Source organism: Lygodium microphyllum, chromosome 15 (assembly GCF_053477565.2).
Source record: "Lygodium microphyllum isolate KBCC chromosome 15, Lygodium_microphyllum_v1.1.10, whole genome shotgun sequence".
Classification (NCBI taxonomy): Eukaryota; Viridiplantae; Streptophyta; class Polypodiopsida; order Schizaeales; family Lygodiaceae; genus Lygodium; species Lygodium microphyllum.
This window is the reverse complement of record NC_141149.1, coordinates 147,081,954-147,107,685: the sequence shown is the minus strand read 5'-3', so window position 1 is coordinate 147,107,685 and position 25,732 is coordinate 147,081,954. Positions and strand designations below refer to the sequence as shown.

Sequence of the window (25,732 nt, the reverse complement as noted above, 5' to 3'; positions counted from 1 at the left end):
GATTGAGGTGTAGGCACTGGAACATGAATGTTTCCAAAAGGTGCCGGTGCATATGAAGGCACTGGGACACGGAAACCTTGTCCAAAGTGAGGCTGGGGCACAATAGTATGACCAGAAGATCCACTAGGCAAAACCATGGAGGAAAATTGTGGAGTCAATTGATCCATAGTTGGGAGAGACTGTGGGGGATACCCAGGCTGCAATGATCCAGAAAGTGTGTGTGAAGTAGGTGGAACACCACTTGGCAGAGGTAAGGATGAGGTCCTAAAGGATGTGCCTATGTTTCCATAACCCCCCGGTGTGATGTGCGGTGCGATATAAGGTGTGTGAAATGGAAAAGTGAATGGTGTGAATGGAAGTGGAGAAGCTACAGATGAATGTGGTGGGATGGGTGGATTTTGAAAATGATGTGTATGAGGTGCATATGCATTTTGTTCAGTTTTATCATTTAATGATTGGAAATGAAAATGTGAAGATGATGATGCATCATGCAATGAAGAAAAAGGAACACCAAATTCATTCTGATTTTGTGAAGTAGATTGAAAAGAAGGAAGGTTAGAAGAAGAGGTACCTTGCTTTTTCTGATAATCTCCACGACGTGTGTTAACAGACAAGAATTGGTCCTCAAGAGGACCTTTTCCGTAGTCAACAAACTGTACTCTTTCTTCCACGTCATCTTTACCAGAATATTGCAAAGTAGAAGAAGTAAAAGAAGAAGGCACAAAAGATGAATCTAACGTACCTTGCACCGGAGTTGATGGAAGTGGATGAAATAAAGGAACATACCCCGGGTCTTATTTTCCAACAGGGGGGTCCATCCCTGATGGAGGTCTCAACGGCCCTGCAACATCATCAGACTTACGTGCAAAATCTGAAGAGAGAAATTCATGCATACCTTTATTCAGGAGATTTTCTTGAAGGGCAATCCTTTGATCGAGCTTCTCAATCTTCTTTCGTCTATAAGCTATGATCAGTTTATATTCTTCAGAGGTCAGCTTGCCTAGTTGTTTTTCCATGTAATCAGAAGTGTCATCCACCATGTCGGAACTTTGTGGAGCAAGCTGATCGGCCCACTCTTGCTTGGTTCTCGACATAGTTGGTTTTGGAGATTGAATCGGTGTTGTTGTGTTCGAAGTCATTTGAACCTACTGTTGTTCTTGCTTCTTGTGAAGAGCTTTCAGATCAAAGGCCTTGGTTTCTCAGAGTGTACCAAGCTCTGATACCATGTTAAGAAATACCCTAACACAGAAACATAAATAGAAACCGTACGACAAAGCACAGACTGGTAAAAGAACACAGTTAGGGTTAGGGTAACTCAAAGACAATGAACACAGTGAATAAATGAAGTGATATAACTACTGAATAATATGATGCTCATGCAGCAAACACACTATGCAGTGAATGAATACTGAACCTCAAACTCATGTATCTCAAGGATCAGGGCAACGGTAATGAGCTGGAGAGTGTATCGTACTCGGAACGGATCTGGAATCGCAGCAAGGCAGCCTCCGGATGTCGAACACCAGCAAACGCAGCAGTGAGAAGCTGGATCTGTTGCAGACAGCACTGAGGAGAGAGAAACACTAAAAATGCAGGCAGTAGGTGAGTGAAAGACAAAAACGCAGGCAGGACAGCCTGCAGGAGAGAGATACTAAAAACGTAGGCAGCAGGTGAGAGAAAGACTAAAAACGCAGGCAAGAGAGAGACTAAAAATGCAAGCAGGATAGCCTGCAGGAGAGAGAAAGACTGAAAACGCAGGCAGGACAGCCTGCAGGAGAGAGATGAAATACTGAAAACTTAGGCAGCAGCACTGTGATGACTCGGCAGGTTGTATGGCAACAAGTCTACACAGGAACAACAGTCGCCTGACTGAAATCAGCTCCAAACTGTGTGAAGTGGGTTGGAAATCAGGCGCCAACTTATGGAGACAGCAATGGATAGCTTCGGCTGAGATGTCCTCCACGAACGGGGTGTGGGCAGCAAGCTAAAACACTTGAGATCTGCAAAAACAAGATTGAGGGAAGAGTGGAGGGCTAGTTGCCAATTTATAGAAAATTAGGGTTCTAGATCCTCTTCTACTTAACTCTCTCGATCCGCTCCCTATTTTAGGGTTTTGGCTAAAATAAGCCTAAAATAAGCATATTTTGAGGCTGTTTAAGTGAGTAAGTGTATTTCTTAGCACAATAGACCCATGGGAGAAGTTGGTATGGCATGCAAGGGCTATGTAGAGCTTGTCACACTGCTCATTGGAAAGCTTGGTTTGCACCATCAGGGATATGTAGACAACAAAGAGTTTTTTATTGGTATGCTTGAGGGTTGTGATATCTTGCTTGATATGCCTTAGTACCATCATGTGCAAGCTCATTCCTTCTCTCAATCACTTTAGGGGCAGCTACTAGCTGAAAGGCTAGAAGATCATGGCATAGATCTTATCCCTAGAAGTAGCCCATCTAATAAGCCACCCTACATGGTAAGTGCAACATAGAAGGAGATAATGAGTTAGGTGAATGCGCTGTTGGAGAAAGGGTTAATTCAGGCCAACTAATCTCTCTTTTGTTCTCTAGTGATTTTGGTGCAAAAAAAGGATGGTTCATGATATATCTACATTGACTATCGTGCTTTGGATAAAATCACGATAAATAATTGATTTCCGATCCCCTTGATTGATGATGTTATCGATAGATTGTGGGAGTAGCCATATTCAACCATATAGATTTGAAAAGTGGATATCATTAGATTTGCATTAGACCCGAGGATGTGCTTGAGACAACTTTTAGGACATCTTTTGGGTTGCACGAGTTTCTTTCGTGCATTTTGGACTTATAAATGCTCCTATCACTTTTAATTAGATGATGGATCGCATCTTCAGGCCACATGGGGGATTTGTAGGCACCTTCTTTGATGATATGATTGTCTACACAAAGAATGAGACAGAGCATAGAAAGAATTTGGACATTGTATTCAATAAGCTATGAAGCACAGGTTGGTTATTAATGACAAGAAGAGTGAATTTTTCTTGCATAAGATCCACTTTTTGGGGCACATAGTATTCGTATGGACCCACAAAGGTTGAGAAAATATCTTGATGGCCACCTTTAAGGAATGCACATGAGATTCGAAGCTTTTTGGGTCTATGCTCCTATTATAGGAAGTATGCATGCAAATTTGCTGAAATTGCATCTCCATTGCATGCTTTGTAGAAAAAAGGGTGTGCCTTTTAAGTGGACAATAGTGAAATTTTTAGCATTTGAGAAGTTAAACGAAAAGATGACTTCAGATTCTGTGCTTGTGTTGCCAGATCTAAGGAACTCTTTCAACATTTGGTGTGATGTATGTGAGAACAACATAGGGGCTGTTTTGATACAAGATGACCAAGTTGTGGCATATGAGAGTCGTGTTGTCCATGGTGCAAAGAGGAATTTACAAATTTATGAGAAAGAATTGCTTGCTGTAATTCATTTACTTTTGACATGGAAACCTATCTTTTAGGGGCTGATTTCATAGTGTAGATAAACCATCAGACATTGCATTATTTCTTCAGTCAAACCAAGTTTTGTGAGAAGCTATGAGATGGACCAAATTCTTATCTATGTTTCACTTTTAGATTGTGCACGGATGGGAAAAAGAATATGGTGGCTGATGCATTGTCACTTAAGCCTTAGATTTTGGTTGTCACTTTGGGGTATATCACACTGACTTGGATACCATGAAAGATCAATATGCTGTTGATTCAGACTTTGCAAATGTATGTGATCAACTTTGCAATGGCTAGAGGCATGAGCACTTTGTGCTTAGAGATGGTTTTTTGATGATACATGGATGACTGCATGTCACAAAGCAGTTGAGGCCTAAAGTGATCAGTAAGAGTCATACTCCTCCTTATGCGGGACGTAGAGGGATTGATGCTACAATTAGAGCAGTGGAGCATTTCTTTTATTGGCCTTCTTTGAGACACGATGCTGAGTAGTTTGTTAGAATATGCATTGCATCTTAGAAGGTGAAGTATGATAGGCAAAAGATGTTGGATTTATTGCTACCCTTGTATATTCTAGATGAGCCTTGGCAGAGCATTGCTATGGACTTTATCTTTGAGCTTCTTAGAATACCTATAGGGAATGATGGGTTATAGATAATTATTTGTCGGTTTACTAAGCAAGCCCATTTCATTCCAGTGAGGAAGAAGATAAAGGTCGATCATATGATATGCTTATTTTTACAGCATGTGTTTATCATGGCATACCAAAGCCGATCGTCAGTGATTAAGACCCTCGGATGACCAGTTTGTTTTGAAGGGGTTGTTTGAAAATATAGGTACCACATTGAAATTTTCTTTGCCTTCTATCCACAAATAGATGGTCGGTTAGAAGAGGCAAATTCTATAGTGCTTGATCTCTTGAGATGCTATGTATCTGAGTATGAGTCACAGTGGGAGCCTTTTGTAGAGTTTGCATACAATAATACAATGCATAGTTCCACTGACAAAGTTCCATTTGAGGTTGTGGAAGGTGGTAAGAAAGTGACCCATATTTTACATCTAAAGGACAATATCTTTGAGGCTGATCAATATGTAGGAAACATGCATGTAGCCTATGCAAAGGTAAAGTATCCTCTTCAGAGGTCTTAAGAGAAGCAAAAGAAGATAGTTGATCGCCATAGACGTGCTTTTAGTTTGTAGAGGGCAATTATATATTGCCAAATTTTGAAAAGGCAAGGTTGAAATATATGAAAGCTAGAGAGAGGTTGTATCCAAAGGTGAGTATGAGATACTATGGGTGCTTTAATATGGGCTGCTTGGTGAAGACAACCCGGGTATTAAGTCTAGTAGGGCCATAAACAGAGAGGAGTAGAAAGCTCAAATTAGAAACATGTAGGACTTTCGAAAGGAAGCTAAAGGAAAAATTTGGCAAATAACCACAAAGTGCCAACACCACTAATAGGCACTATAGAAATGCCACCAATAGTGACTAAACCCTCAAAAAGCCAAAGATCGTGTAGCATATCTCCTCGTGGAGCCATATAACTCAAAGCACTACAGTTAATGAGCCAAGGGCTCTTTGAAGACGAGCCAACCACTGAGGAAGGATCCTCCAACAATGGATATGAAGGAACACAGACTCATGGGTAATAATCGGTGTAGAGGTAGAGGAAGATCCGGATGATGTAGCTCCATTCTTCACTCTTGGATGAAGGTGAGGATATTTCGTCCAACACTGCTTCTCAAGATGTATCCCCTTTCCACAATGTGGGCATCGAGGCTTATCTTTTGTGTTAGAGCTTGAAGAATGCTTTTGTGGCTCCTTGGGCTTGGGCCTTTGTTTTCTCCTTTTTCTTCTTTCCCCCTTTCGTACCTATAGTAAAATCTTTTGTGGAGCTGGATCCACTGGCTACCTCTTTCGAATGCTTATCATGCTCCAAGACAAGCGGAGCAAGCTCCTTCCATAGAAGAGTCTCTTGAGTCCTCGAGGTAAAAAGGTTGGTGTAGAAGACATCGTATTTCAGAGAGGACAGCAAAGTCAAAAGAATCATGGTCACATCCTCCAAAGAGATGATCCTACCGAGGGAAGAAAGCTAATCCCTCATATACATCAACCTATTGATGTGATCCTTCATGGAAGGAGAGTCATCAATAGCGAGTATCGGTAATTTCTTCTCAAGAGTAATCCAGGGGGCAAATGTCTTCTAATGGTATAAAGAAGCAAGCTTTGTCCGCACTTCTGCTGCGTGTTGCAACCTGCACATATGCACTAGGACATAATCTTGTAAGCTCATAAAGAGGAAAGATCAAGCACTAGAATTGAGTTGATCCCATAGGGTAGCATGATCCATCGTTGATCCTACTCTCGCATCCTCCATGAGACAGGGAATAGGGTGGGTAACAAACTCCCAAATATCAAAGGTGTCAAGAATATACTCCACCTTATAGAGACAGAGAGAATAATTTGATTTCCTAATGGACTTCTTCGGGAAGAGAAGGAAGATCAAGCACCTGCATTGACCGTGCCATCATAGACATCCTAGGGCCAGAAGGATGGGCCTTGTGGGAGGCATGGAGAGATGGGGGAGGGCATGGCTACTTGATTTATGTGACGTGTCAAGAGAGGGCTCCCACTCAGAATGGGGCTGGGAACTCCGATCTTTGCGATGATCGTGCCGCCTCTCAAAGGGAGTATATGAATAGACTCCTCATTGGAGTCATCAAAGCCTTCGGACTGATGGTAAGACATCTTCAACACTTGCAAACACCCACAAAAATCTTTATTTTGCTGTAGATGGTCCCAAATGGTGGAATTCAGCTACATCTCGATTCTCCACAAACGAATGATTGCAGAGTTTCCGTCCGAGTCATATGGAGCAATCATATGCAGAAAATCTGCATTTTCAGCTCAGGGGGTCTCCATGTACTCATTTCAGCAATGATATCATGTGAGTGCACAATAGAAGCGAATGATGAACACAGGGAGAAAGAGAAAGATAGCAAGAGATGAAGGAAAGAAATCTGCACTGACTGAAAAAGAATGTTGAATACAAAGGGGTGGACTCCCTGTCCACAGCCCAAGGCATTAGTGAGGGCACCAAATCAGGCTGAATAATGATGACAACCATCAATGATGACGGTGACAATGACGGAGATGGAGATGGTGACAGAGATGGAGTGTGCAGCCAGCAGTCCTTGCGGAATATGGAGAAGAAGGCAGCATGTACCGACTGAAAGTAAATGGCCAAATTTGGCCGACTGCTCCAACAACCACTAAAAATGGTTGGCCGACTGGCAATAAATGCTGGCCAACTAATGTATCAAAGCACATGACGAACATTTTGGAGCTCCTAGTGTCCCTGTCTGGCTCAGATTGAGGTTCATAGGTAGGAGATGACAGTGCATAACAAGCACGATTGCTAATAGTAACAATCCATATACAAGGATGTATGAGAGAGAGGGGTAGCTGCCTTGACCTACAATGCATTGGACTTGTGGTGCCAACCTGTGTAATCACAAGTTTGGCATGTGGGGCAGATCTGCAGTTCATGAATTGTAGGCTGTTAGATCAACTGGGAACTGCAGTCACTAGTGATAACCTAGCAGCCAGGAAGAAGTGATTTCAGAGCAGCATTTATAATAGTATCAGTTTGGGTGGACCAGTGTGATCATCATTTTCTTCTCAACTATTGCTGACCTTAATATACTCTTCATTGATCAAGTGGTGGTGGCCATGGGCTCTGATTCAAAGGAGGAGGAAGAAGTGTTCCATGCACAGAATTGCAGCTGGTTTTGTCAAGTGCAAACAAGCATGCTGTGGATGACCTCTTGTAGGGAGTTGATGGTTAGCCTTCTCAGGCTCCTCTTGCTCATATGCTTGAGGCTTGTACTCAGTTTGATGATTCCGAAGACTTGGATTGGGATCATTTGCTAGAATTTGCTAATACTCTTGTGGAAAAGTATGTTGAGCATAATCAACATAACTTTCCAGACTTTGATGAAGGTGATGTGCTGGACACACATGTGAATGCTAAGACAGTGTTGCGCTTATTTTCTGCTTTTTATGAGCAAGGGGTTATACTGTTCTTCACAGCTACAACTCCCATACTTTCAGGTATTTCATCAGCAAGGGGTTATACTGTTCTTCACAGCTACAACTCCCATGGTTTCAGGTATTTCATCAGTGGTCACATATAGTGTTGCAAGAGAATTGTGTAGAGGAGATGTTTGTGGGTCACAGGGGCATTTACAAAGTCATGTTGAACTCAGCTAAAAATTGTTACCTTCTCTTGAGTAAGCTGCCTTTGTGTTTTGATTGTCAGCTGGTTCATGTGGTGCTATGGCAGCCCATTGTAGATTTTGAACATTTACTCAAGCAAGAGTGTCATATCTTGGTTGAGGTTGAAGGATGTCTAGCTGTTTATTGGTCTTTATTGGAAGATGCCATGGCTGCCAAGAGGCCTAATTGGTTCCACATCAATTCTGCCAGCATGCAGCTATTACACTTTCGCCTCAAATGGGAAACTTTGGTTGGTCATTTTTTTCCTATGGGAAGCTTGGGCACTTTATGGCTGAATGCCTTGACAAGCTAGAAGTGCGAGCATTAAACAATGACTAGGGCATGATGATTGATGGGTTATGGCATCAATGAATGCCCTATTGAGTGGATTTGGACAAAGGCAAGCAACGTATGCTGCCATGACCTGCTATGGAGCTTGGATGGATCAATGTTCATACCAAAAAGGTGAAAGCATGATATTGATCAACATGCTGGTGCATTGGCTAGGCCTTGGATTCTTTCCATATACATATGTACATAGAAAGGATAACACCTCTCATGAGCAAAATGCAAACAAAAAGGGCCCTTTTGGTTCAAAGGTGCCTTACAATTTTGAGGTATGTGCTGATCGATGTTGGGATCCACACTTATGTCTTGCCTTTGACAAACAAGACAAGATGATTACTTTGTGGATCGATGCTATCCATGCTCCGCCTCGAAGAATGAGGATAAATCTTCTACCTCCAAATCGAAGTGTTATGGGCAGAATGTGTTTGCTATGCTGGTAGATTTTTTAGATGGAGTGCTTGAGGCCTTCGTATCTAAGGTCAAATTGAGGCAAGATAAGCCTCAGATCTGAGTTTTGTTCATATTGGAAATGAAGATTGCTGCTTTGAATGTTTGTGGTGTTTGCTCTTGTAGCAAACAACATGATGTGTGATGTGTTTTGCATGACAATGAATGGAATGTACTTTGTAGTATTGAGCATAAGAGTCACAAAGATGCGAGCATGATTGCTCATTGCCATGGGTTCAGGCTGGGGGCATTGTAATGAGGCATCCTAGTATCATGATGATTGTTGATGAAAAACTTGAGTTTATTTTAGTTAAAAATGGTGTTTGGCAGATTTTTGTTCATTGAAATCATACATGAGGGCGAAATCTTATGGCTGGTTGGATTTTATGCGCGATTGGTCTCTCGTATGAGCATGATTTATGGAGACAGCTCAGATTAAGTATTTCTCTTGGTAGACCAGGTTTGTTGATGGGTGATCTCAAAGTGTGGGTGGATCCCTCTCACTCTACTTCTAGACATTGTGTAGAGGATGCACCAGAGGGTCACCGATTGGGATGAGTTTGCATCAGCAATCCTCAAGCAGGATCTTTGGCCTTGGTTGTGTTCATTAGCTCATGGGCACACTTTCCATTCCCCCCAACATATAGGAACGTAAAGTTGATTGGATGAAATGTATGTCATGAATGATGGTGAATTCTTGCCAAAGATCCTAGAAATGAAAGTTTTGCAGCAGTATGTTCTATTTGATCAACTACTGGATTGGTTTTTGCTTGACTTTCCATGTCAAAGAATAGCATCTTTGGATTGGCTGATTGGCAATGTGCGAAGGGTTGCAAGTAATATGGAATTCATCATGCCTCCTTTGCAGGCAATGTTTGCATGGTACTCTAGAAATGTTGGCATTGGTTTGCTCCCTTTTAATTGAGTCTCTAGATGATGCTTTGTTCATATTTTCACCTGTCCGTTTGGCTGATCTTGGCAAATACTTTCAGTTACACTCTTACTGGCCGGCCAATCTTGTGGTTTTGACTAAGGGATTGCAGGGTACCTCCTATCAGTCACACCAATTCTTTCGGTGATTGTATACCTCCTTTGCATAGGAGAATGTTGATAATCAAATGGTTGTGGACCCTCAAACTTGTGCATATGTGCTGGCAATATTTTGTGGATCTTCTTGGGTCGCAATGACCACATTCAGATTGTATTGTTCATGCTCATTCTATGTTTTGTGAGCTGATTTGGGATCGACTTTCTCTTGCTATAACAACTGCCTTGGAGGTTGATATTCGTGAGGATCAGGTGATGATGTTTTGTTACATTTACTCAAGGATGAAAGTCCTGGATGGGATGGTCTTACGAATGAGTTCTTTGAGACTTATGCTAATTTCTTGGTGGCACCTTTGGCAGTTGTGTCAAGAGGTTTGGGTGTCTGAATGAAATGATGCGTGCTTTATGGAAAGAGGGTGTTATTAAGTTGATCCCAAAGGTTCTCTCGCTCTCAATGCTCAAACATTGGAGACCAATCTTGTTGCTAGGTGGCATGTATAAGATCTTCTCCAAGGTGTTGGCTAATCATCTCCGTGAGCATCTTCTTGATATTGTGCATCCATGTCAATATGGGTTTACTAAGGAGAGACATTTTGCACAATATTTTGAATGTGCAAATGGGTATTGATTATGCAGAACATGCAAATCAAGAGGTGGTTCTCATATAGTTAGATTTGCCTCTACAGTCATACTGAATTGTGGTATTAAACCATTTACTTGTACATACAAGGTTGCTGTTTGAGTTGCTTGTTTTTTGCTCTTGCTATGCATTGTGTTCTGACAATGCAATTGCATTTGGCTGCTATTGGGGAATCGGTGGACTTGTCTCTTCCTTTGAATCAATAGTTGTTGGTCATGCATTGGCTGGTGGTTTTGAAAGTTGATAACCTTCATAAAACACTGGACATTGGGACTTTTTGGTCAGGCTTCATGACTGCATGTTAAGACTTCTAAATTTATCTTTCTTCAGCTGCACTAAACATGATTTGCAAGTCTTAAGAGTGGTGAGGTGAGTTGTTCCCAAGGGAAATATTGCAAGGTACTTGGGTTACCCTTTGGAGGTGAATGTTTTTCTTGAGTAGTCGTTCGAACAGATTTCTCTCAGGGTGGAAGCTAAATTTAGTTATTGGAAATTGCAAGTGTGGACTTTCTATGTGTGTCTTAAAGTGGCATAGACAATTATACTGCCTATCCTTGCTTACTACTAGAGCCTATTGCCTTGGTTCAGGAGCTTGAGGGACATCACTCAAGCTCTCCACTTTATGCTTTGGAAAAAGGACTCCTTGCATGCTAGCATTTCCTGGGTTTCATAGGGCCATATTGTACTCCCAAAAGAATGGGTGGTGGAGCCATTTTGGATATCGAAACTCACATGATGGCCCTTTGTTGGTCATTGTTTCAAGCCACATGCGGTGGTCATCAGCCATTGCTCACATTGTCCTTGAAAATATGAATATTGTGCATGGAAATACTAAAATACATGGTTTATGGTGGCATGTACTCAATATTGATCAGCCCATTAGCATGTTTCAAAAACTGAGTTGGCATCCAACAGATGATAGTTGATTCTCTAGATGACCTTCTACAAACAAAAAGCCAACTTTCTGCATGATGGCCTAGAGCCATCCTACATCTTGTAATCTTGTATCTTTCTTCTTAATTAATACAATTACCTATTAGGAAGAAAAAAGAGACAATATGGAAATCTCTTTTGCTTCTTTGCTGTGATTTTGTATCTCTTCTTTCTGACTCTTGTACTCATTTTGTGACTCGGTATAATATAACTACACATTATGAGCAAAAAAAAAGGAGAGCATATAGTAATTTCTTTTGCTTCTTTGCTATGTCTTTTGTATCTTTCTTGTGTTGTGATTGTTGTACCCTTGTAATTTGATATAATATAAACTACTCATTACAAAAAAGGGGGGGGGGGGGAAAGAGTTTTGGCACGCAAAGCCGTATTGGTTGTTAGCAAGGTCTTCTTGAGTGGCACTTCAGCACCATCTAGTATGCACATCTTCTTCCTAAGAAGGATCTAACTCTGGAGTGTGCTGCCATCTCTTTAGTCCCTTTGTTTGATACTTGGTAGTTATGTGACTCATACATTCTTTGTAGTTAATACAATTATCCATTATGAGAGAGAGAGGTGTGTGCGCACGTGTGCATGCGCACGCACGCACGCGCGCGCGCACACACACACACACACACACACAAAGGAGGCTCTTACCCTTTACTACCTTTACAGATTTGACAAATCAATATGCCGCGCGATGCACACGCACGCGCGCGCACACACACACACACACACACACACGAAGGAGGCTCTTACCCTTTACTACCTTTACAGATTTGACAAATCAATATGCATCTTCAACAGTGCTAAACCAGGAGACACTATAATGAAAATATCAAGATGCCATGAGGTTATTCTTTATCATATCAACATCCTTAGGAGTTGTCTTGTTGTAAAAGTTGAAGTTTGAATTTGAAATTAGTAAACTATAGCATTGAAAGTATATACACACAAAATGGAATTAAGAACTTATCAAACACATAATAAATTTGTGCTTTCCAATGAAATGGATCTTGAAAGGAAGTAGATGTTTTTTTGTGTCAGGATCGATAACTTGGTTTTTTATGAAGTAAAGAATTGATTCTTAGGAGTTTTTCAAAATGTTGGCAGTACTTTCTAGAAATATTACATTGAAGATTAGTGTTTGAAAGTCAAAAAATAGCTTTATCACAATACACATGAAGTCTTAGAATTGTAATTAGAGCTAAGAGAAATTCATCAACTTTTTAACCAAGCTGACACACATCATTTGAGTTAGCAGCTTCTATTTCACCCCTTGAGTTTGCAAAATAATTATTTTTGTATGTGAAGTAAATGTATACATGCACAAGTATAAAATTTGTTTTAAGTATCGCTCTACACTTGTTAGCCACCATTAAATAATGTTAACAATAAATATCTTGTGAGTACTAAAAATGTGGAGCTACTTTGAGGACTTCCATTCCATATATCAATATATATCAAGCCCTCGGAAATGCTAAAAGGCTAGTTAAATGTCTTTTTTTTGGAAGGCATTATATCTTTTAAGGCCTTAGAACCTCTTATCAATTGGCACAAGTTTGATTTTGGGCTTGTGACACGAAGTTGCCAAATTGAGGGCCTCATGAGAGTTTCACTCAAGTTTCTTGTTGCAAAGCCTTAGTGAGATACCTTGGTTGCCACGTGTACCTTAGAGCAACATCTAGCACCCTACCTTTTAAGCATCAAGCACAAGCTTCGATATTGGAGTATGGAAAGACTTTCTCTCTAAGTAGGGACAGTAGTGGTTGCAAATCAGGTTTTACTTGCTACCATGGTATATTACCTCTTATCGTGCTTTCTCTAGGTCGTGTATTGGCTAGGTGAGGTGCCTCATTAGGAATTTTTGTTATTCCGGTGGAGGTGCAAGTCCATTGAGGACTTAAAGTAGCTTGGGATGTAGCATATGGTCAGAGTCGAGCATCAAAGGTGATTGTGAGGGGGACTTCTTTTAGACGAGAAGCCTCATATATAGCTATCATTATGGAGACTAGAGTCTATTTCTCTGGTAGATGAAGGACCTTTGCAACTTAGTACCTCATTGGCTATATTTGAGAGAGGATGTGCTTATCTTGGGTGTTAACCCTCAGACGAACAAGGTGGAGAATCTGGAAAATCTAAAGCACAAGACAAGGCCAAGGCAAAAGTGAAACGGAAGATGAAGGCGTGTCAAGAAAAATCTAGAAACACAAGAAGTGCAAAAAGGTCCTAAATCAAGGAGAGGCGCACAAGAAAAAGCACAAGCCAATACTTTTGTAAAAGAGTGCAAGGTGCACCATGATTTATTTTAAGAGTGTTGGGCTCTCACGTGTGCAAATTGTAAAGGTAGATGATTGGTAGGAAGGAAGCTAGGAAGATGTGATTTCTCCTACTTGTTCGGCATATTGAAACACCAAGAAGTGGATGGGTGGAGAGAAACTGCAGACGGGAAGAGAGAAAAGAAGTTTGCTGTGCGGATGTTTTCTGTATTTGGTTTGACTTGCCATTTGTAGGCGTTTCTTGCCTTTGGTGGGAATCATTTCCAACAGGTGGGGGGCTTACCAAGAGTTGATGGCTCATAGGCAGGGAATAGTAGACATTCAAGCAGTGGGCAAGGATGGTGTGGGCAGAAGGAGTTGGGCGAGTGGAGAGTGGCAGAATTGTGAAGTGACACTTGTCACTCGGACTGAAGGGCATGACCTCGCCAAGATTGCTCCATGTGGGAGTTGTGAGGGGTGGAGAATGGAGAATGGACTATTTATTCGGGTTCGCATATATTATTTCTTAAATCACATTTATATGTGTTTCACCATGTTTAAATTCAACCCTCCCTCTTTCTATTTCATTCAACTCTTTCCAAACTTTAAGAGAACTCTCTCTCCAAAAACAAAAAAATAAGCTTAAGTTTTACATTAAAAGCAGAATGTTGCTGCTTGTGCTTCTCTCTCTCTCTTGCACTCCTTGAACTCCAAAGCCACTTGACTCTTAATCTCTCTTAAAACCTCTCCTTTAATTCATACCATGTCTTCTCATGGCGCATCTTCCTTTGATGTGCCCATTCCCATAAAATCTCAGCCATGGAGGATGCTTAATCTTCTCTCGAATCCAAACACATGCACAGGCAGCATCTCGAAGCTTTTGCTTCTTTCAAGTCCAAAGGAGATTTGTCTATTGTGGCAATTCTCCAAGCTCAAGTGAAGGAAATGCAATGCCAATTAGTCGAGCTCTGCACTTCCCATTTTCCACTTGTGCTTACATCCATGAGAACATTGTCTCTTCAATTTCAATTTGATCCCTTTAAAGGAGAGAAAAAGGAATGTGATGAGACAAACATCGACTCATGCCTGGCCAAATGGACGGTGTATCAGCTCAAGATGCTCAATGCATTGGGCAAATACAAATCGTGTTATAGAGAAAGGTGTATGCTTGGTGGGTAGGCTTACGCCCTAAGCTGGCAACTTGGATTGACTTTCAATTTGTTTTTCGAAAACATTTCATGACCAATGATCAGATTGAAAATTTTCAAAAATTATTTGAACTTGATATGGGGAAGAAAAGCTTGGATGCATATTCCTAAGAATTTAAAGATTTATTGTCTAAGATGAAGGCCTTGGATAATTCTTACTGTTGCTCTACATGCGATGTCTTTTTGGATTATCGCCGGACTACTAGAATGAGGTGCTCTGCAATCCTCGTTACTTGCTCGAGGATGCCTATAGGCATGCAAAGAATTTTGGTAATACTTTGGTTGCAAATGGGGACAGCTAGTTGACTTGGGGTTCCTATCAAGCTACCTCAATCTCTAAGTCGAAGAAGTTATTCACCTCGGCAACAACTCGTCAGCCAACTTTGGAGTCGCATAAGAAAAAAAAGGGTAAGTGTAAGGTCACTTGCAACAAATCAAGGATCAATCAAAGAGCTGTTGTTTCGTCTGCCATCAGATATCTCAGACTAAATCTTAGGATGTTGTTCGTGTCCCTTGTTGTTACTATATTCTAGTGTCATGTTCATGATACAAATGTCGACTCTTTTGATATTTTGTTCTTTTTCAGCCTGCACTTCATCTAACTTTTGCACATACTTTGAGTTACCACCACATTCTTATACAATAAATTTATACATATGGACCATTGTGATTTGTACCCTTTTAAGATCAACCCAACTATTATTAAATGTGTTGTATCCAAAGATATATTTTGTTTTTTATTTCCTGTAGGGCATAGACCCCTCAATATGAATGAACTCCCCAAAAACATTTGAAATCCTACTATTCATGGCTATCCTAGAGCAATTGTATCTACAAGAGGTCAAGGCAAGCCAAAAGTATTTATCCTATGGTATCTAAGGTTTTTGAAGTTTTGACTTTTTCACTAAAGATTAGACCTATCAAAAGCGAGTAAAGTCATCAATAAAACTCACAAAATAGTAACATCCACCCAATGACTTAATATGCATAGGGTCACATACATTTGAGTGCACTAACTGTAACCTAGCTATGGCTCTAAAAAGTAACATCACGGGGAAACGAAAACCCATGCATTTATTCCAAAATACATCACCTCCCTGATTTGCCATGATAATCAATGCCAAAAAGAGCAAAAGAGCAATGTCCTAGCTGGACCAATCTAGAGATCTCAAAATTTCTAGAAATTACAGCAAATAGCTTGCTGCAATTAGCAAACTGAAGTACACTTTGTCAAAATTGTTTGTAATGCACGCAGTCCAAGGTGCATTCAATGCTCAGCAACACTGTAGAAGCAAAAGCCCTAAAATTTAAATGCCCCATTGGGCAGGCAAGGAGAATTGGGGGACAAAGGAGGGTAGGAAAGGAGGGGAGGAGGGTGGCAAGGAAGGTGCACTACAAGATACAGGCCTCATATAGATGTTCAAAGCGACGAAAATGGTCATAAAAAAATTTGCCCCCGTCATCGCAAAAAAATTTGCCCCCGTCGTCGCAAAAAACGTCAATATTAGCGAAGTCATAGAACAATCACTATTATCGTCGCTATATGCATCACTAATAGAGACGCATATAGCGATGATCACACAGTCTATTTCAGACTGAAACTGTACTACATGTACCAATGTTTGCACAAACTCAAAAGCCCCAAAATTCTTGACTCATTTGCCAAGAAATTTCTGCAATAATTGTGTCCCAGACACGTTCTGAGACTGATTGTACCTGCCCGGGCAAAAACCCCTTCCCTAGAAATGAATCTGAAATAAAAAATATTTTTTTTCTTTAAAAGAAAATTTGTACCTCCGAAGGTCAATGTGGAGGCCTATACTTATGGTGGCAGTCTGTTCTGGAGGCGCGCTGAAGATAGTTGGGCTGGTGGTGGTGCAGAAGACAGTTGGGCTGGTGGCTCAGAAGCTGCAGAGACAAGGTACAATAGGGAGAAGGTGGAGTTCAGACGGGCGGGCGGTGGAAGGCATAGCAGCTGAGCTGTGCTGTTGGTGGCTAACGACTATCGCCTGAGGCGACGCTTTTGCTACACGCGGGGAAGCTGGTGGAGGCCCTGCTGGTGAGGCAGCTGGTGGGGCAATGTTTCAGTTGTAGGCAGGTCAACTGGAAGAGGCGTTGCTGCAGGCGGGCAGCAGTTGCAGACTGCAGGTCGCTGGTACCAAGGTACAATGTAAGGCAATTGGTGGGGACTCCTAGAGGTTAAGGCTAGAGCAGAGCTGGACCCTGCTGCTAGTTGCAGAGCACAGGAAGAGAAGACTGAGCTGAACTCAGCTTTGATACCAAATGTGAGAGATGGAGAGGATTGAAGCTCAGTTGAGAGTGGAGTAGATAGTGTGGAGAGTGAAGCACGACACCTAATGTAATAGACTGAAAAGTGTAAGATGAAAGTACAAGGTACAACCCTTAAACCTTAGGGTTGTAAGAGGGTGTTCACACTTGAAAGTGTGTGCAACATGATAAGTGCCCGTAAATGTGTAACATAGGCACGTAAAATAAAGAGAATAAATATGGGGGAAAAGACCTCTCGTACGGAGAGTAAAAAGTGCCCCAGTGAACTGATCACTGAAACTCTCCTGTGAGCGTAGGCATGAGTGAAACCTAACATAGACTCTAATGAGCTATCAATGAATCTTTGACTGAGAAAAATGCATTAATTTTTGCATACCAAGCTCGTGGAGCTTGCTTTAAACCATTGAAAGCCTTTTTCAACTTAGATACCAAGTGTTCAGATCCCTCAACTGCTGCAAAACCAACAGGCTGTTGTATATACACTTCTTCTTGAAGTTCCCCATGTAAAAATGTAGCCTTAAAATCAAGTTGGTGCACCATCCAACGATGATGGGCAGCCAAAGCAACCATAGACCGTATGGTAGTCATACGGGAGGTAGGAGCCAATGCCTCCTCATAGTCAATGAATGCACTTTATTTGCGCATAGCCTTTGTCCACAAGCCTAGCTTTATACTTATCAATGGATCCATCTGCATTTCTTTTCAGCTTATAGACCCACTTTGTACCAATGGCATTATTCCCAACAGTCAATGTCACTAAATCCCATGTTTGATTCTTTATGATAGAATCAAATTCAGCTTGCATTGCTGCCATCCAATGCACACTTTGTTGTGGATCTTCAAAACATTCCGGCTTCTCATCATCAAGTGTATGTACTGCCATAACAAACTCCATTGTATTAGCATGATCATGCTAATAACAAACGAGCTTGTCTTCTAGTATGACCAGCAATAGGAGTATCCAAATCATGCAAATGAGCTTGTCTTCTAGTATGACCAGCAATAGGAGCATCCAAATGACTATCTTTCATAGTTGCAAGTACCATCTAGGCATTTGCCTGGCATCGTGATTGTGTACAAGTTCCTGCTAAATCTCAAATTCGGCATCTTGCTGAATATTCAGATCAGCCATAGGTTGAATTTTTGCATTGCTCAATGGAGCAGTTGGTTGAACATTATGCTCATTTACTGAAGCTCCAGTTGTATCACGAAAAGAAATGGGCAGCAGCCCTTCAAACACATCATTTGCAGCCTAATATGTATAAATATGTTGATTTTTCATCAAAAACCACATTCCTATTGACAAATACTTTCTTGGAAACAAGATCATGCAATCTATATCCTTTGCTCTCACTACTATACCCCACAAAAATGCATTTGACAGTATGGTTGTCCAACTTCTTTCTTAGCACTTAGAGAATATGAGTATACGCAAGATACCCATAAGTATGAAAATGGCCAATTGAAGGTTTCCGGCTGTTCCAAGCCTCAAAAGACGGAACATTCTTTAATACTGTGTTAGGGAACCTATTCAAAACATGGCAAGTATACATAATTGCTTCCATCCAAAAACCATGTGGCAAACTCTTAGCTTTCAGCATACATCTGGCCGTCTCTATGAGTGACCAATTCTTCCTCTCTGCAACCCCATTTTATTGTGGAGTATATGGAGTAGTATACTGATGGATAATGCCTTTTTGCTTCAGAAAATTATTCAGCATGGAAGACATGTATTCCCCCCTTGGTCCAAATGGAGGAGAGTCTTAATCCTGCAACTAGATTGATTTTCAGTAAGTGTAACAAAAGTCAAAAATGCATCATACACCTTTGAATTTTCCACCAATGAGTAGACCCAACAAAAATTAGTAAATCAGCAATGAAGGTGACAAAATAATAGCATCCGCCCAATGGTTTTGTTTGCATAGGTCCATATATATCTGAATGTACAATTTGTAATCTGGCGGTTGCCTTGAAGCAATATCACGAGGAAACGAGAATCGATGCATTTTTTCCAAAATGCATTCCTCACAAATATTCTCAAGAGGTCTCTCCAAGAGAGGTAAGCCATCTAGCATCTGTATACACTGGATAACCATCAAACTACCATAGTTGACATGTCCCATGTGAGCATGCCATAACTCTACTTGTGACATAGCAGGAGTAAGAGTATATGCTAAATAGACCGACTGATCAATCGAATAACGATCTAACTCATAGAGTCCATGACATAATGTGCCAGTCAAAACCAAAGTCAAGAATTCTTTGTCCTTGACCATACATTTGTTATCATTAAATGTGACTTGCATACTACAATTTGCCACATAAGAAATAGACAACAAATTCTTCTTTATGCCTGGCACATATAATGCATCTTGTAAATAGAGAGTGGAGCCATCAATGGCTGTTAGGACAATCTCCCCAATACCTCTAATAGAATAAGATGCATTGTTGTCACACTATATAGACTTGCCAACAGGAGCTGCAATAATAGAGGAAAACAAATCCCTGCGAGATGTAATGTGTCTAGAAGCACTTGTCGAAGAACATTCAACAAAGTGCTAGCATCCTCAAAAGAGATAAATAATCTCTCAGTCCAAGAAGAGTCATAACTACAAGTGTAAAAATAGTAGTCTTGGTCTACAACAAAAGATGCAGACTTTGTAGCAATAGAGGATGCATCAGAAACAAACATCCCTAACTCCTCCTCCTCCTCCTCCTTGGCAATGCGCTTCTTACATTCCATGATGCAATGACTTGGCTTCTTGCAGTAGTAGCACTTGCCCTTGTTGGCTTGCATGCCCCCATGTATCAAAATCTTGCTGCTCTGTGAAGTACCTGAACTTCCAGAACTTTGCAGAGCATTTTTAGTCTGGCTGCCCTTACCCTTTTGCCTCACCATAAAAGCCTATTGAAAGGCTATTACATCCACCCCACTGTTCTTTATTGTTTGCTCTTCTTCTAGGAGCAAACTAACCAACTGAAGAAAAGTAAGTGGCTACGGAGAAATTCTCATGGTGAGATTTAGGGTCCTATGAAAGGCCAAATAAGAGGGCGGCAAGGAATTCAGACTAGTAGAGATCAATTGTGCATCCGAATAATACTCATCTACATTCATTAGCTGCTCACGCAAGTCTTGAATTTTATTAAGATGATCATGCATGGAGTCACCTTCATCCATCTTCACATTCTCAAGCTCTTTGTTCAAGAAAGAGATATGTGTCTCATTTTTTCCAGCAAACATTTGCTCAAGTATAAGCCATGCTTCTTGTGAGGAAGCTGTGGACCACATGTGCATAATTATAGACTGCTGAATTGCCAATGTAATCAGTGACAATGCTTGAGCATCCCATGTGTCCCAAGCCTTTTGTTTTGTTGATCTTTTGGGAAGTGGCCGAGCTGGAGCAAGCCTTTGACCACATCCTCCTGTAGGAGGTGTTGTCGGAGCCACAACCCCAGGACAAACTTCTTCACCACTAACATAATCCCAAAGATTTTTCACAATCAGCATATTCTTCATCATCATGAAAGACCATAGAGAATAGTTGTTGCCATCCAATCTATCCTCCTTGGATACATATGTGAATACATTACTCTGTCCCTGATTGCCCATGGTAAATGTCACCGTTTCAAAGAGCACAAGAGTAAGAGCTAAAACTGGAACAACTTGGAAATCTGAAAATTTTCAGAAATCACAGCAAGCACCACTCTGTAATTAACAAATCTGATCACACTATCAAAAAATGTCCAATGTAATTAACAAATCTGATCACACTATCAAAAAATGTCCAATGGACATGCTATCCAATGCACAAGTAGTGCTCAGCAGCACAAAAAATGCAAAATCCCCAGATTTTAGGTTGTCCAAAATACACAATTGTAGTCTATTTCAGACTGAAGCTGTAGTACACGTGCCGATGCCTGCACTAACCAAAAGACCCCAAAATTTTGGCCCGAATCTCAAGAAATTTTTGCAGTAAATGTGTCCAAGACACGTCCAAGAGGAAAAATGGACTGCTCAGGCAAAAGCCCTTTTCTGAAATTCAAAGTTGAATTTTTTAAAAAATGTATCTTTTACCTCCTTCCTGAGCCGAGGATGCTATCGAAGTGGCGAGCTGTGGGGGGAGACAATGGCAGAGGTGGAGCAGGAACGGGGGACATTGGCGGGTGGACTAGGCAGGCGAGCTGAGGTTGGTGGTGGTGGTGCAGAACTAGGGCATAGTGCTGGTTGCAGGCGCAGAGGGCGATTGGAGGTGCTGCAGGTGGCTGCCCTGCAGTGGATCTAACAGGCACTGTTGACTAGAGCAGCAGGCACAGCCTGCTGCGCTGCAGGCAGTTCTGTACAGCGGCAGACCTGGCGCTGCTCTGGAGGCAGGTGGCAGTGTTACTGGCGGACGAACCTGTAGGTTAGGTGCTGCAGGCAGGTGGCCATGGTGGCAGCTGTTGACAAAGCTGGAGCTGACCAAGAGCTCAGCAAATCCGAGTGCTACTGGTACAGGACTGGACAATGTGAGAGGCTAAGCTGAATTTGAGCTCTGATACTAAATGTGAGAGATGGGAAGATTGAAGCTCAGGTGAGAGCATACAGTTGACAGTGAAGAGAGTGTGAGAGTGAAGACATGACTCCCAATGTAATAATCAAAGAGTGTAGTTCAAGTACAAAGTACAATCCTTAAACCTTAGGGTTGTTAATGTGCGTTCACATTTGAAAGGTGTAAAACACGATAAGTGTCCGAACTGTGTAACCAAGGCATATAAAATAAAAGATAATAAATTTGGGGGAGAAAACCTCTCATAAGGATAGTAAAAAGTATCATGGTGTCCTAGTGCGGATCACCGACATTCCTTTGTGAGCGTAGGCATGAGTCGTTACTTAGATATATAATTGCAATGGATCCAGGAATTTATCTTCTGATACCATATTTAGATTGCATATGCAAAGTATATAGCACTTTGTATTCAAATAACTAAACTAAAAACCAGCCAATGTGAAGTACATGAACAATCTTTTCATGATTTCTTTCTACTAGCGTCGTACTGCGTTGCTAGAAACTAACACTGGACTAACCCGTGGTACCGAATCCTTTAAAACTTTTAAAAACCACAGCATATATACTAAGATATGCAAAGAAAGCAGCAACTTAATCAAATATCTTTCCATTTCAGTCCACACTCCCTACCGTTTATGTTTTTCTTACTTGCACAAATGTAAAGAGATTTCGTGACAATTTTTCATAGAAATAAGCTCTGAACATGCACTTTAATATATAAATAAAGGCAAACTGAGGCAAACCCCCATTCTCTATCTTTATCATACAATCATAAACATTTTTCTAATTTTTTGTATTTTTTAGCATACTAAACTCATTTTTTCTTAATTTTTCTCCTTTATTTGATTATTTTCCATGAAGTTTTTCGTTTATTTAAACATAAATTATTTCTTTTTCTGAGTTTTCTGATTTATATGACTTATGTGAAGTGTGATCCATCAATATATTCATTTTTATGCCATACTAATATCATTCCATCCCCAAAATTCAAAGACAATACTATTTTCCATTAAATCCCATGTTTCGGGTTTTGCGATTTTATTATTTTGAATATGCGTATAAGAAAATGAATGAATTTTAGAAAATAAAGGTCGCTTAGTCTAAAATCTACATATGCACGTCTCGTATTTTGAGAACGCGGAGCCGCTGATGCTATTCTCTAGCCGCCCCGTTGATGCTTCCAAATCACTTGATCTATGTACCATTATGCTTTTAAACCATCGTCCATTCTCGTTTCATCAAATCAGCTCTTCCTCTCTCTCATACGTAGCCATATTAACAAGGAACAAAGAGGAGAGAGAAACAAGAGAGAAAAAGACTGAAAATGGATCTTTTTGTTTACTACATCATTTTGTATGATCTCTGAAGTAATGAATGGTAAGGAATTGATGGATTTGAGGCCCCAAAGGATAGAGAGAGTTGTAGTAGTTGGAAAAAACGAGAGAGTTGTAGTAGTTGGAAAAAACCATTCTTTTAATGGAAGGAAGAGGCACTGAAAAAAATGCGTGCCCTTATCTCGTGTTAAATTTTTGCCTTTTAGCCCTACTAACTATAATTTAAACACTAACCTAAACTTATCTAGTTCAAGTTTGCCTTTTCATACTTGATCCAAAGTGGTTTTGATCTGGATGGAGGGGCAAACGGCCTTAGAATTAGGATTCAATTGGATGTGCAGCTTTTTGGTATCAAACTCTATCACCTTGGCCTCCTCACATGCTTTTTGGCTATCGGATCCAATATTTGCTTCATAAGGCCAAACCTTGCGGCTGTTAAGTGGGGGGTCAAATATACTCTAATTGACGAACGGACACTTGCGTTGGATTGTTGGTACCGAAATGCATCTAGGAAAACTCCAGCTCCTTGATCCGTGACTATTTCATTTTTCACTGAAACCATCTTTTTTACAGCTCTTGAGTCATTTTGGCACTTGAATTTCGGCTTGAGAATTTGTTCTCATTGACGACTATGAGATAGAGCGACTCAAGAATTGATTTACACAAACATATGAACTGATTTACACAAACATAAACCATTAAAAGCATTAAGCTGCTACAAACAAAAATACACAACAAAGCACGAACACAGCTCTCACCCTACCCCTTGACAAGAGCAAAGCATGAAGTCCATGAGGGATAGGCCAAGCATAATTTGACAGATCTAGAGCTAGTCGCTAACCAACTGCTCCAACATAAAATGGTTAAAAAGAACTATTAAAGGAGTTATCCTACGTGGTGTTCTAACACGCCTACCTGACCTAGGATAAGTGGACCAGGAACTCCTACTAGGCGAGGACTCTTATAGCCTGGTCTATAAAAAGTCACATATTTTTTCTTTGACCACATTTTTCTTTAGTATCTTATACTCGAGCATGTAAAAAGGAGAGAGTTGAGCATATTATGACCCAAGGAGAACAAGGCATGGACCCCAGGTCTTGTCTTGGTATCCAAGAACCTACCAAGCGCTTGCAAGGTGACACTAAATCTTTTTTTTTATTTTGCTCACTTTTAGTTTTGCTTCAACCATACTTATTTAATTTTACCGGCCAAATGTTACCCCCAAGAAGACAAAGCCCAGGTCTGTGACTCGTCCTCAAGAACCTACTAGGTCTTTGTAAGGCAATGATCATCTACTCTTGGAATTATTTTTCTTTTTTTATTTTCTTATTTTAGGGATCAGAACCCCTTTTTACACACCTTTGTATTTATATATTTCAGATAATTTGTTCCCTTTGATTCAGCAAGCTTCCCTAGTTGCCTTACGACTAATAAGTATTTCTAGAAACAGCTTCCTAGCAGGCTAGCAGAACAAGGCCACTAAGACTACTCACAAGAACAACTCTTAGAGTGCTTGACAATGTTTTTATAGGAGGCGAACAACTGCTCAAACCTCCCCAAACATATTAACCTAATCTTGGAACTTCATGCCTTGAATGCTAGTCCCCAACAAAGGAAAACTTCCCCACATATATATATATACATAAAGCGCAAAGGGAAAGGGCTCATAAAAGAAGGACATCACCTAGACTTGGCCACAAGAAGCTTCTACACAATCAAAAGGCTCCCTCCCGATGCTCCTTCGAACCTGTTTAGTACAACACAACCATTAACCATACTTGCACCAAACAAGCAAATGGCCCTCTTGACCTAACGAAATCAAACAACTCTCTGCAAGAACAAAAGGCCCTCTTGGCCTAACGAAATTAACCAATAAAGCATACCATTCATCATCCTATTACTGAAAACAAGTCCTTGGTCCTCCACGAAAATCCTACTAAAGCACAAAACTAGACCAAGGGTATGGGTTGCTCAAGGTCTACTCTAAATGCATCAAATTATTAGCTAACCCCCTTGTATAAATGATGAGGGGTGTCTTACGAATGTGTTGTTGAACGATCCGATGCGTCCATCACAGAAACCCATATTAACCATCAGCAGCCAAATATGCCAACAAGTAGTGTTTCCCATTCTCTTTGAGTCAAGTGCGATATGAGTCTGCCTCGGTTTAGATACTCTGCGACAAGTAGATCAATTCTTGTGTGTGGCCAAAAGTGGCTCTCCTCTTCTCCTTCTTCTCCTTCTTCTCCTTCTTCTTGCTTGCTTGAGCTTGTGCTTGAGAGAGGGAGTGTGAGAGTGTGAGGGAGTGAGTGTGTGAGGGTGAGGGACCGAGGAGGAGAAGCTCTCCATCGTCTCCTCTCTTCTTCTCTTCTCTTCTCTTCTCTTGTCTTGCTCGCGGCAATGGAGCTTGGAGCGTGGAGCTTGAGGATGGAGCTTGCTTGAAGCTTGCACTTGGATCGTGGAGCTACCGGAGTGCGCGGGAGAGAAGGTAACTCGAACGGCATCAAGGTAAGCTCACTACACCCGTAGATATGGATGGCGCGTCGGCTATATGAGAGGTAGCCATTAGTGCTCGGCTTGGAACGCTTGAAACAATAAGCGGTCCGTGGGTCTTGGTGGTTGAGTGAAAGCTCTGTGGAGGTTGTGAATATGTTAGCAGCATTATGTTGGCAAAGAACCTAGTCTACCATGCAAGGACAAAACACATAGAAGTGCACTATCACTTCATTAGAGAAAAAGTCATTGATGGAGAGATTGACTTGGTCCATGTGAAAACAAATGACCAAGTTATTGATATCTTTACCAAAGCATTAGGTAAAGATAAGTTTGAGTACTTCAAGAGTGCACTTGTAGTCTTATGTGTGCAAGCTCATTTTGAGCTTGAGGGGGAGTGTTGATAAATATGAGATATCCTAAGTCATATCGTATGG

General features: G+C 41.0%; 1 protein-coding gene across 8 annotated transcripts in view; it reads left to right on the top strand.

The window, feature by feature from the left end:
- The window catches only part of LOC148025199 (uncharacterized), a 268,949-nt gene that overhangs the window by 77,839 nt on the left and 165,378 nt on the right, over nt 1–25,732 (top strand). For 4 of the 8 annotated variants that reach the window (XM_087695002.1, XM_087695001.1, XM_087695000.1 and 1 more), the window contains exon 5: nt 11,944–12,019. The exons of the other annotated variants lie outside the window; for them this stretch is intronic. In XM_087695002.1, coding sequence (XP_087551128.1) covers nt 11,944–12,019 — 76 coding nt within the window. The remainder of the gene's footprint in view (nt 1–11,943; nt 12,020–25,732) is intronic. 8 annotated transcript variants of the gene reach the window in all.